This window comes from Herpailurus yagouaroundi, unplaced genomic scaffold (assembly GCF_014898765.1).
Source record: "Herpailurus yagouaroundi ecotype Mexico unplaced genomic scaffold, PumYag 199, whole genome shotgun sequence".
Taxonomy (NCBI): domain Eukaryota; kingdom Metazoa; phylum Chordata; class Mammalia; order Carnivora; family Felidae; genus Herpailurus; species Herpailurus yagouaroundi.
Window position 1 is genome coordinate 9,058,449 of NW_024412430.1, and position 13,233 is coordinate 9,071,681.

The 13,233-nt window shown below is 40.5% G+C and overlaps 1 protein-coding gene and 1 non-coding gene across 4 annotated transcripts in view; both read left to right on the forward strand.

The window, feature by feature from the left end:
• Positions 1 to 13,233, forward strand: part of CEMIP2 (cell migration inducing hyaluronidase 2) — an 87,623-nt gene that overhangs the window by 32,633 nt on the left and 41,757 nt on the right. For all 3 annotated transcript variants that reach the window (XM_040449359.1, XM_040449358.1, XM_040449360.1), the window contains exons 5-10: positions 825 to 994; positions 6,161 to 6,349; positions 8,180 to 8,349; positions 10,503 to 10,712; positions 11,024 to 11,229; positions 11,372 to 11,441. In XM_040449359.1, coding sequence (XP_040305293.1) covers positions 825 to 994; positions 6,161 to 6,349; positions 8,180 to 8,349; positions 10,503 to 10,712; positions 11,024 to 11,229; positions 11,372 to 11,441 — 1,015 coding nt within the window. The remainder of the gene's footprint in view (positions 1 to 824; positions 995 to 6,160; positions 6,350 to 8,179; positions 8,350 to 10,502; positions 10,713 to 11,023; positions 11,230 to 11,371; positions 11,442 to 13,233) is intronic.
• On the forward strand, positions 10,237 to 10,321 carry TRNAQ-UUG (transfer RNA glutamine (anticodon UUG)). Its single transcript has one exon. It is a non-coding gene; the product is annotated as a tRNA-Gln (tRNA).

The following is a 13,233-nucleotide window of genomic DNA, read 5'->3' on the forward strand; positions in this document are numbered from 1 at the left end:
GTCTTTCTTTAACTGACTTATTTCACTTAGCGTAATACTCTCTAGGGGCATCTAGAGTTCAATTGGTTGAGTGTCCCACTTTTGATTTTGGCCCAGATCATGGTCCCAAGGTTGTCCAATTGAGCCCAGTGTTGGGCTGTGCACTGAGTGTGGAGCCTACTTAAGATTCTCTCTCTCCTTCTGCCCCTCTCCCCTGCTCATGCGTGTGCACACTCTCTCTCTAAAAAATAAAAATAAATAAATAAATAAGCAAACAAAACTCTTTGAAAAATACTCTCTAGCTCCATCCATGTCATTGCAAATGCCAACATTTCATTCTTTTTAATGACTGAGTAATATTCCATTGTGTGTGTGTGTCTGTGTGTGTGTGTGTGTGTGTGTGTACAGATACATATATACCAAATCTTTATCCATTCATCAGTCATTAGACAGCTGGGCTGTTTCCGTAATTTGGCTGTTGTAGATAATGCTGCGATAAATATCAGGGTTCCTGCAATACACATTTTAAAAGAAGGGAAATACATGGGTTTGTGCCCAGAATGATGTGTCAAATGGGTGTGTATTGAGGAGGGAAGACAGTGATTAATCTTAGTGCCAGTCGTTGGTATTTCACCAACGACTTAAAGGATTTAAAGTCCAGGTGCATTTCCTTCTGTGAGGTTGGTTACTTCAGTCAAGGTTTAGACTTACAACCTCATGGTACAAGAAGTAGAGGGATTGATAGAAATGAAATACAAGCATTTAGCAGCACCTGACATAACACGTGTGTCAGGGATCTGGACTGGTACCATGACAAATAAGACTCATGGTGTTTTTCCTTCTAGGCAAGCATGGGCTTTGGTTGGTGTCATTGATGGTGGAAGTGCTTCTTGCAATGAATCTGTGAGGAACTATGAAAATCACAGCAGTGGAGGGAAGGCTCTTGCCCAAAGAGAATTTTATACTGTGGATGGTCAGAAGTTCACTGTGACGGCTTACAGTGAATGGATTGAAGGTAAGCAAGTACAGCTTAGACTAAGACGTTGGTAAGTATTGTGAAAGACTGTTTGGGTTTGGTTTTTGGTTTTTAGGTGGTATTGTATTCGAAGGACAGTCTGATTAGGTTTCTCAACTGACTGAAGATGAAACCTATGGTTTCCCTACTGTGTTTGATCAAGAACTCAAAAGTTCTCACTGGATGGGAGCACGCCCTGTTCTAGTGCTCCACTCCCACCTGGACTTTGTTCTTGATTCTTGAGTCATAAGGTGTGGTTAACCATTGGAAATGGATTTGTTGGGGCGCCTGGGTGACTCAGTCAGTTAGCATCCAAAGTCTTGATTTCAGCTCAAGTCATGATCCCATGGTTTATGAGATCGAGCCCCATGTTGGGCTCTGCACTGACAGTGCAGAGCCTGCTTGGGATTCTCTCTCTTCATCGCTCTCTGCCTCTCCCTACCTCTCTCTCTCTCTCTCTCTCTCTCTCTCTCTTTCAAAATAAATAAATAAGTAGACATTAAAAACAAACAAACAAAAAGAAATGGATTTGTCTCCTGGATTTGGTACCAGTTGGACCAATCTAAATGTGACAGGGTGAGCTGCCTTTGGTTGTGCTCTGTGACAGTGAACATGATTTTGTACTTTGGATCTTCTCTTCATGTAGACATGTCAGCAAATATTACTTTTAGACACAGGCTATACAAACAAACCTCCCGTTTTCTTAGCAGTTATTCCTTGATGATCCAACTAATGCGTATGTCTTGCAAACAGATCAGAAAAGTACAAAGTAAAAATTAAGCTTTAATCCTGTCATTCAGAGATGATTATTTTTGTGCACATAATCTAGTAATTTTTATCTTGTATATATTTTCTTCTCTAGTGTTCATTTTGTTTCAACCTGTTTCCCTCTCTTTAAATAACATTTTATTCAGTTATCTTAAGTCTTTACATTTTCTTTAACATGATTTATATTTGAATCCACCTTTTAGAAGAAGTATAATTTGTTAAATAATGCCTAGCACTGGGTGTTTTGGGTACTCCTGACTTGTTTCTTTAAGGATGTTTATTTACTGGGGCTCCTGGGTGGCTCAGTCGGTTGAGTGTTTGACTTTGGCTCAGGTCATGATCTCCTGGTTTGCGAGTTCGAGCCCTGTGTCCGACTCTGTGCTGACAGCTCAGAGCCTGGAGCCTGCTTTGGATTCAGTGTCTCCCCTCCCCCCCATCTGTCCCTCAAAAGTAAACATTAAAAAAAAAAAAAGGGTGTTTACTTACCTATGTTGCTGCCAGATTTTTTGGCGCCCAGTATGGATTGGCAGCCTCTTGTACTTGCCCTCCACCTTTCTTTTCCAACCAAATAGTATGCCGAAATTAACATGACATGAGTAATTCGGAAGTGCATTATTACCCATAAAGGTAATTTTAGGGCTCACATCTCTGTTTCGAGCAGCAATGTAGGAAAATGTTTACTTAGATGGATTTCTGCAGACAGAATGCCTGGGTTCATCATCCAGCTCTTTCCCTTACTGTGTGACTTTAACTTCCTAATCTTCGGTTTCCTCATCTCAAAAGTGGGGATAATAAGAGAAACGACCACACAGGGCCGCTGTGAATATCAGATGTGAAAGATGTGAAGTTCTTCGCACAGCGTGCATAGTTAGCATACGGTGTTAGCTCTTTTAATGGCGATCCATACATGACTTGGGTTATAACCATGTGTCTTGTATCTTTGTAATAAAAGGGAGAAAGTCTTTTGCTCTAAAATAAACAGGTAAATAGAGTTCCTGGTATGTAACAGAGACTTTGACATGTTGCTTCTAAGCGGCCTCCCGGGCCTGGGGTGAGGAAATGGTAGCTGTTATGGATGATGATGCAAGAATCGAGCCTCCGCTTTCTGCCTCCAAGACAACTGCTTGCTTGCTTGCTTTTTTTCTTTTTCTTTTTTAAGCTTATTTATTTATTTCAAGACAGAGAGAGAGAGCGGGGAGGGGCAGAGAGAGGGAGAGAGGGATCCCAAGCAGGCTCCCCACTGTCAGCATGGAGCCCGATGTGGGGCTTGATTCCACAAACCATGAGATCATGACCTGAGCTCAAACCAAGAGTCAGACACTTAACCGACTGAGCCACCCAGGTGCCCCAAGACTACTGCTTTCTACCCCATCATGGTTGCCTCCGGCAAAAAGCATAGGTGGCTGAGAAGCATTTCTTAGCAAGAATTTGAACCTGCATGAAGGGTTTAGTGGAAACGCTTCCAGTGAGAGTTCATGCAGAGGATAATTACTGACAAACCTCGAGTCAACATTTCCTCTGTGGAAAATTTTGTTTTCGTTTCCACATTCTCAGTGACTACTCATTTCTGGAAGAGGGTACATTCTAGCTATCGTAGGATGTTGAGGCCCGTGTTTGCAATGACTCTTACTTTCTGGAAGAGGTGGAAATTCTCTCCAGGAAGCAAGAAGGATGAGCATATTTCCTCCCTTATTTCCAATTCACTCGTGTTAATGGGAGGAAATCTTAGGCAGGATTTTCATCTAAAGCTAGGAAAAAGTGAGAAATTATTGAATAATGCAGATCTTTCCCATCTAACTTTCTGACTTTTTTCTTTAAAAACAAATTCTAATGATCTTCTAAGTTGAAACGGATTTGTCTAACAGTCCTCTTTTTTAGAAAGCATTTTTTAAAATTTTGTGTGAAAAAAATTAATGTTTCTTAGTTGTTTTTTAGATAAATTTTTGGGGGTAAAATCTGAAAATTTGGTCAGTGATAATCATTGTTGTTGAGCTTCTTGATTGTCTTTGTGTTTACCCTGCCTGTTGGGATTCTTGGAAAGGCAGAATAATAAAGAAGTTAGGAAACTGGGCTCTGGAGTTAAATGAGCATTCATTTGTGGGCTGTACCATTTTTTTAGCTGTTCTCCAGACTCCCTGACTTCTTTCAGATTTCTTCATCTTTAGTACACAAAATGGTTTCTGCCTCTCAAAGTTGTTTATTTTTATTTTTAATTTTTTTCAAGTAGGCTCTGTGCCCAGTGTGGGGCTTGAACTCATGACTCTGATCAGGAGTTGCATGCTGTATTGACTGAGCCAGCCAGCTACCCCTCTCAAAGTTGTTTTGATGAAAGTGTTTTTTTTAAATAATTTTTTAAATGTTTATTTATTTTTGAGAGAGAGAAACAGAGTGTGATGGGGGAGGGACAGAGAGAGGGAGACACAGAATCCTAAGCAGGCTCCAGGCTCTGAGCTGTCAGCACAGAGCATGATCCAGGGCTCGAACTCACAGACCACGAGATCTTGACCCAAGCTAAAGTCAGATGCTTAACCAACTGAGCAACCCAGGCGCCCCAGTAAAAGGTTATTTATTATGCGAGTAAAGTCCCAGCGACTATCGGCTGTTGTTATTAGAGTCATTATTACTATTTTTATTTAGACCAAATTACTTTATAGGCTTTAGTATCTGGATGCAAGAAACATATAAAAAAGAAAGCTACTTTACATTTTTTAAGGTACTTTTCTTTTGGTACTTTGCAAAAACAAATGCATGGTATGTTGGCATCTCAAGGAACAGAATCTAAGACTTGTTACGGCCAGGTTGTATCAGGAGAGCTGGCTCCAGATTGTAAGGATGTCTGTAGTATTCCTTGTGCCCTGCCCGAATGTCCCGCTTTTTGATTCCTCTAACTTGAGTAAATACATGTGTTTCTTCACTCCTGTCATTGACCCATGGTGTCAGTATCTTAAAGTAGCCCCCGAATAGTGTTGTGGTTAACTGGAAGGATGGTTGTGGAGTACAGATACGAGTGCACAGATACCTTTGCGATGCACTGTTTTTCCTTCTCCACCAGTCGCATGAAGTGGCTTGCATCTAGTGTGTACACATTTGCATTAAATCGACCTTTGGTTTATGGCAGATTTTATCACAGATGCTTTAGAGCCAGGAAATGCTTCTACACTTGGTTGCATGTAAAAGAGTAAGTTAAGATGTTGGATCAACTTTTCAGGTTTTGTCTGCCTAATTGGGAATCAACTTTGAGTTTTAAAAGGAGGTATTAGGAGAGATCAGTGATTAGTAGTCCCTGGGTTGTGTAGACTGCATAGTTGATATAGTCACAGGGAAGGAGCCAAGTTGGACAGGGGATCTATCACGTGACCTCTGGGGGACATTGCAGGTCATAGTGGGAATGTTCATCTCTTCAGCAAAAATCTTTGAGTTTGCAAGAGGAGTGAATACACAGGTGGACGGACTCTGCTGCCTTCACAGATGTACCTTCCAAAGAAGGGAGCTGTTCTTCCATTGGAAAGGTGTGGATAACACCAGAGGGAGCACTAAAATAAGGATACTGGAGAAAGAGGTTGCTTCCAGCAAGGATGTTTGGGAAGTCTTTAAAGATTAGTCTGATCTTGGGGCACCTGACTGGCTCAGTCGGTTGAGCTTGTGGCTCTTGATCTTGGGGTTGTGAGTTCGAGCCCCACGTTGGGTGGAGGTTACTTAAATAAACTTAAAGGAAAAAAAAGAAAAAGATTTGCATGACTTTTGTAAGATGGATAGTATCTTGGTTGGTGAATTAAGAGTGGAAGGACGCTGTAACTGAAGAATGAAGCTTGAGCAAAGGCACAGAAGAGAGAGATTGCCAGAGGCAAGCTTTTATTCTTTTTTTTTAATATTTATTTTTTGGGAGAGAGAGAGAGTGTGTGTGAGCAGGAGAGGAGCAGAGAGAGAGGGAGACACTGAATCCGAAACAGGCTCCAGGCTCTGAGCTGTCAGCACAAAGCCCGACGCTGGGCTCGAACTCGTGAACTGTGAGATCATGACCTGAGCTGAAACCAAGAGTTGGGCGCTTAACCAACTGAGCCACCCAGACGCCCCAGTTTTAGCACTGAGTTGAAGTATAGCAAAAGATCTGGGGATCGAGAGGCTTCTTCAAAATTATAAAAGAAATGGTACCGAAGCGTGACATTTTCTGTCTCATCATGGTTCGGGGTGCTGGGGCTCTCTACCCTGGAAGTCAGGGATGTACATGTTCATCTTTTTATTAGTAGTATCTGCGGAATGACTGGCACATGGTTAGCACTGGTGAAATCATACTGACTTGTGTCTGTCTTAACTTTTGATGTGAATCAGTGAGAAAATTGATTTTACGGGAAAAAAATGCCTTTGATGTATCATTTTCTTCCTTGCTTTTTCCTTTAGGTGTTTCTCTTTCAGGTTTCCGGGTGGAGGTTGTGGATGGAGTGAAGCTTCATCTGCTGGATGATGTTAGTAGCTGGAAACCTGGAGACCAGATTGTGGTTGCAAGCACAGACTATTCTATGTACCAAGCAGAGGAGTTCACTATTCTCCCCTGTCCAGAGTGTAGCCGTTTCCAGGTCAAAGTCAAAGGTATCCGACTGCTTAGAATGCTTCTTGGCAAACGCTCTTCTCTTGGCTTTGCATTCCTGGATCCCCTTCCACCACTCCCATCCCAAGGCATTATCACCATCACCATCATCATCTTGATACCGAAGATCTTTGCAGTGGGGTGCTTTGAACACTAGATCCCAGAGGATGTTAGATAAAAAGTATAGTACTCATTGAACAGTAGTGTTGCAGGCAAATTAGTGTTCTGTGCTATTTCTTTGTTAAAAAAAAATTATAGATATATTTATATGTATATGTATATATATATAGCAACTACATGGATTGTTTTTTTTTCTCCAAGATCATATCCAACTTCTTGTTAATTTTCTGCTATCAAATAATAATAATGCCAATTATCAACCGATTCATATTTAAATAGAAGTCTTTCTCTTCTTAATTAAAAAAACTAATCTCATGGGGCACCTGAGTGGCTCAGTTGGTTGAACTTCGGACTTCGGCTCAGGTCATGATCTCACAGTTTGTGGGTTGGAGCCCCACGTCGGGCTCTGTGCTGACAGCTCAGAGCCTGGAGCCTGCTTCACATTCTGTTATCTCCCTCTCTCTTTGCCCCTCCCCTGCTTGTGTTCGGTCTCTCTCTAAAATAAACATTAAAAGAAAATTTTTAAAAAATCTCATGATTTTTGAGTGCCTACTTTCTTGGCAAAACAAAAACAAACATTTCACTAATACTTAAAATAGAACCAAAAAGGTATTTTCGTACAATACATTTTTTAAATCACAGTCTTGACTAATGTTTTTTGAATGAAAGGAATATGCAGTGAGATCCGTATTGTAAGCCATATTTAGGAAGAAGGGCTGACATTTACCAGCCACTTATCCTGAGGCAGGTAATAGGCAAAGCTTGTTCGTGTGTTTCCTTAATTATGGAATTTATTATTCATTTCACTTATTTACATCATTTTCCTTCTGTACTCAAGATTATATACAATTATGATATAAAACAAGAGAGCTTACAGTACCTATTTAATAGGCACACACTCATGGGTAATTTAGAGCTTTGTGGTTTGCTTTAAAAAAAAAAACAGGATGATTGGCTCACTTGGGACTTGGTGTCTGCTTCACTCAGTGTTGTACTTTTCCTTCTTGACACTATAGAGCATAAGCAGAAAACAAAACCCAAAAAACTATGATACCATCTGGCATTAATTTTGTTTGGAAATTCCCACTCTTGTTAACAAGTCTACATGATAATGAATCTCCCACGATCTTAACTGCTTGATTTATTTGTATTTTTCCTTCCTGAGTTTACGTAATAAAAACATCAGAGAAAAGCTCATTATTAAAGGGTTTCTAGACTTCTAATAAAGGTGGACATTTAAAAGAATGCTTATCAATATTAAAATAAGATATTTTATTTTATGAAATGTTATAAAATCTTGGTAATGTTTGCACTGCTAATGTTTAAATGGATGTTACTTTAGGTTTGAAGTAAAAGCAAAAACAACTTGATACCCCATTATCAACATCTACAAAACCATTCCTTTTAATCTGGATTCACCATGCATTTCATTCTTCATGTGTCCTCAAGGGATTAGAACTAGAACATATGGGCAGGAACCAGAGAGAATGAAAGAAAGAGAGAGGGAGTGGATACTTAGGTAGATTCCAGAATATTGGTGCCATCCAGGAGAGGATTAAGCTCCTTGTCTGTGTGTGGTTTTGACACTGAGGATCTTTAACAGCCTTGCTTCCTTATATTCTGTGGTTAGAGGACTGTCTTTTTGATATGTTTCCTGTTTTCTTTTCTTTTTTTTTTTTTAATATTTTTTGTCTCTTGTCCACATCAATCAGAAGCCCCTCAGTTCCTGCACATGGGTGAGATCACTGATGGTGTAGACATGAGAGCAGAGGTCGGAATTCTCACCCGGAATGTTGTGATCCGAGGGGAAATGGAAGACTCATGCTACGCTGGAAACCAGTGCCAGTTCTTTGATTATGACACCTTTGGGGGACATGTCATGGTAGGCAAAAAGATTTAAGGAGCTCCTTGGTTGCTAAATACGTGTTTGAAAAAACTTCCAAGTTTTGAATTTTTTTTTTTTTTTTTTTTTTTTTTTTTTAGAGAGAGAAAGAGAGCATGAGTTGGGGAGGGGCAGAGAGAGGGGGAGACACAGAATCTGAAGCCAGCTCCAGGCTCCGAGCTGTCAGCACAGAGTCCGACATGGGGCTTAAATTCACGAACCGCGAGATCATGACCTGAGCCCAAGTCAGACACTTCATCAACTGACCCACCCAAGCACCCCGAAACTTTCAAGTTTGGGGATGAGATCTATATGGATATTAAAAAGAAACTGTGTTTTCTTTATTTAGTGACAGTGAGGAGATTTTTCAGAATTGAAAGAGAAAGTTATATCTTCATTTAGTTGACCTGGAGCCGTAAACCATTTTGTCCCATGAAGAATTAAATCAATTTACACTGAGAAGAACCACATAGAGATAAAAAAACAAAGAGTCTTGGTATCCATGCATGCAATCTCCATGTATGAGGGCGTCTGGGTGGCTCAGTCGGTTAAGCATCCAACTCTTGATTTCAGCTTGTCACAATCCCACAGTTTGTGGGTTTAAGCCACACATTGGGTCTGTGATGATAGCATGGAGCCTGCTTGGGATTCTCTCTCTCTCTCTCTCTCTCTCTCTCTCTCCCCCCCTTCCCCTCGCCCACTCATGCTCTCTCTCCCTCAAAATAAATAAATAAACTTAAAAAAAAAAACCTTGATATTATGAAAAGGTAAGCAATAGTAATCTACACATACTTTTATATGTAGATTTTTATTTATATAGAAGTATTGAGCACTCAGTATATGATAAGCATTGCACTGTGTACTAGCTGATTGGCCTTCTGGGCTGCATTTTGGCTACATGTGTTTTAAAATCTATCTTTTGTACACTCAGTAGGTTATGGTTGTTAGCAACATTTCTGTCACACTGTTTTAGGAAATGTTGGTCAGTGTTATTCTTTTATTTTTAACAGTATGATTAAAAATCCGGTGTTTAAAAATTTATGCTCTGGGGTGCCTGGGTGGCTCAGTTGGATGAGCTCAGGTCATGATCTGACCTGAGTTCGAAGTCTGAGTAGGGCTCTGTGCTGACAGCTTGGAACCTGGAGCCTGCTTCAGATTCTGTGTCTTCCTCTCTGCCCCTCCCTGGCTTGTGCTCTTTCTCTCTCTCTCTCTCTCTCTCAAAAATAAACATACATTAAAAAAAATTTTTTTTAATTTATGCTCAAATTGTGGGTCCCAGAGAAAGTTTTAAAAAGAATTGAAGTGAATAATATTATGTGCCAACTAAAACATTGAGAAGGATTTACAAATAACTATCAAACTATGGTGGAGCTTATAGAAATCAAAGAACAAGATAAGACTGGAAATGACCAAACTATTTGAAGAAATCAATACATATTATATAGACAAATCATTCCTGTGGCTTTCCTGGTTACATGTCTTTGTATTCTTATGAGAGGCCATTTTTATGGCTCTTGAAAGTATTCACTTAGTTAAGAAGCATTTGCTGGCACTTGTGTCTGGCTTAGTCAGTAGAGCATGTGACTCCAGATCCTTAGGGTCAAGAGTTCGAGTTCCACTTTGGGTATAGAGATTACTTAAAACAAACAAACAAACAAACAAACAAAAAAACAAAACCAAAAAAAGAAGCAGCAGCACTTGCTAAATTAGTAACTGGAGATCCTAGAAAGCAAGGTGCCAAAGAAAAGAAAAGTTTTAATATGTGTTCTCCTTCAGATATTTTCTATTAGAACTATCTATCTACCTATCTATCTATCTATCTATTTATATATATATATATATATTTTTTTTTTTTTTTGCTACCTTAATATTACAAAGCCTAGGGGCGCCTGGGTGGCTCAGTCGGTTGAGTGTCTGACTTTGGCTCAGGTCGCGATCTCACGGTCTGTGGGTTCGAGCCCCACGTCGGGCTCTGGGCTGATGGCTCAGAGCCTGGAGCCTGCTTCGGATTCTGTGTCTCCTTCTCTCTCTGCCCCTCCCCCGCTCACGCTTTGTCTCAGTCTGTTTCTCAAAGATAAATAAATGTAAAAAATAATTTTTTAAAAAAATATTCCAAAGCCTATCAGTGTGATTCCAATTATCTTGTCTTATAGATAAGGAAAAATTTTACTTCAGTGCATCTGTCCTATGTGGAGCTGAGACACATGGGTCAGCAGCATCTGGGGCGGTATCCTGTTCATTTTCACCTGTGTGGGGATGTGGATCACAAGGGAGGGTACAGACACGCGACATTTGTGGATGGCTTGTCTATTCATCACAGCTTCTCAAGGTGCATCACTGTGCACGGAACAAATGGCCTGCTGGTACGTAGCCTCTCGTCACGTCAGTGCATGTTGTCGGAAGCGTTAACTGTCTTCCATTGTCCCAACTTCTCAATTTGAGAGAAGTCGGCTCTTGTCCCGCATCCCTTACTCTCTCCTGCTTGTACTGAGAATTCCAGTGTTTTCCTGTATTCTCTTAAGAGATCAATAAAACCTGACACTTGACTTTGCCCCTCCGGCGAAGATTAAAACGTCTCTTTGCGTTTGTACTGAGCATGCTACATAGATAGCCTCGTCACTAACACCACAGTCGTTCGTGTTACCAGTGACATGATACGCTTGTGTTTCTGCAGATAAAAGACACAATTGGATTTGACACACTGGGTCATTGTTTCTTTTTGGAAGATGGTATTGAACAGAGAAATACTTTGTTCCACAATCTGGGACTCCTCACCAAACCCGGCACCCTCCTCCCCACTGATAGGAATAATTCCATGTGCACTGCCATGCGAGAAAAAGTGTTTGGAAATTATGTCCCTGTGCCCGCCACGGACTGCATGTGAGTATCTGGCAGAGAGAAAACCTCATGTGTGGTGCTCAAGGCCTTTGACTCTGGGGAGAAGATGTTTTGGAGGACATTTTTAGCGGGCAGGATTTTTTCATTGACTGATGTTTAAATCACTTTAAAAAATGCCTTGCAGGGCTGTTTCGACTTTCTGGATTGCTCATCCCAACAATAACCTGATTAGCAATGCGGCTGCAGGCTCACAGGTAAGTAATATTAGATGCTTTCAGCTGTTTTGTATTCGTGTTTATAAGTATTTTGGATATTATATGGATGTAATGTAACGTGTGACTGTCTTACTCAAGCATGGCTTTGTTTTCTGCTACTGCCTGTTTTGTTGAAAGGAGGATACAGTTGATGCTTCTTCTGTTTCTTCCAAATCATTCATGCCAGTTAGTATTTATGAGTGTGGTAAAACAGATGCCAAATGGAAGAAAAGAGTGGACTGATATGTCCACTGATATATCTTAAATATGTGGGTTTATTGTACCTTCAGAGTGTATTTTTAGTGTGTCATTTGCAATCTTTCTGACTTCTATTTAAGTCATGTGTGTCCGAGTAACTGATCGTTTCAGGTTTTTTTTTTTTTAATGTTTATTTATTATTGAGAGAGAGTCACACAGAGTACCAGTGAGGGAGGGGCAGAGAGAGAGGGAGACCCAGAATCCGAAAGCAGGATGCAGGCTCCGAGCTGTCAGCACAGAGCCCGATGTGAGGCTCAAACTCACGTATGGTGAGATCAGATGAAGTGAGAAGCTTAACTGACTGCACCACCCAGGCGCCCCTGATCATTTCAGTTTTTAATTCTGATGAACAAAGAAAGCCTTAGCTTTTCTTTATAGGAATGGATTATTCTGTAGAACATTATGACAGCGGTCATGCTGGTCAAAGGATATGTCTTTTTGTTAAATGCAGGGATCATCCACACTTAGGGGTTTTATCTCCTTGGCAAAGCAGGTCAACCCAACTCTGTACTTTATATTTCTATGTGCCTTGAATTATTTCAGAGCCACGCACACACACAAGTATAACTCAAGACAATAAGTGAACTATTTTTGGATGGCAGAAATAATTCCTGAAGAAAGCTGGAGAAATTTACATTCATAATTGAGTGTGATTTAAAACTGTTAGCTTATAGGGGCGCCTGGGTGGCGCAGTCAGTTAGGCGTCCGACTTCAGCCAGGTCACGATCTCGCGGTCCGTGAGTTCGAGCCCCGCGTCAGGCTCTGGGCTGATGGCTCAGAGCCTGGAGCCTGTTTCCGATTCTGTGTCTCCCTCTCTCTCTGCCCCTCCCCTGTTCATGCTCTGTCTCTCTCTGTCCCAAAAATAAATAAACATTTAAAAAAATAATAATAAAAAAATAAAAATAAATAAAACTGTTAGCTTATAATATAAAAGTGAATCCTGAAGACATTATACTATCATGATTATATCTGTGCTGAAAACCACAGTAGGGAAATAGGAGCTTTACACCAACACCTAAATATTCATATTTATATATCGTGACTATTAAAATTAAATAATTAAATTAAAGACATACCTAGCATTGTTTCCCAGGACCAAGTGAAAGATAAGTTGAAGGAAGTATTTCTTCCCGATAACTAAAACACGGGCGTCTCTGGGTGATGGTGGAATTGACCACTGCGATTTTCCTTAAAAACTTAAAATGTAAAATTCTTACATGACAGGGTAGAGACCTGGGCAATTAATCGTTTCAGGTTTCACTCATTCATTCATTTTTCATCCGATGTTTGTTGAGCAATCGGGGTTTGTGTTGAGAGTTCCTAATTAGAAGGGGGAGTTCTAGGGGTAAAGATGCGAGTTTGATATGCAGCCTCAACCCGGGATCATCTTCTGACCTGTGGTACGTTTCAAGTGAACAGTGAAGATGAAAACAAGTTGCAAATAGTTGATGAAAAAACGTAAGGTGAGGCTGCCAGAAACCCTTCCTGGGGCTCGTGTGAGAAACGAAGAAGCGGGTCTCTTGTTTTCCACCCC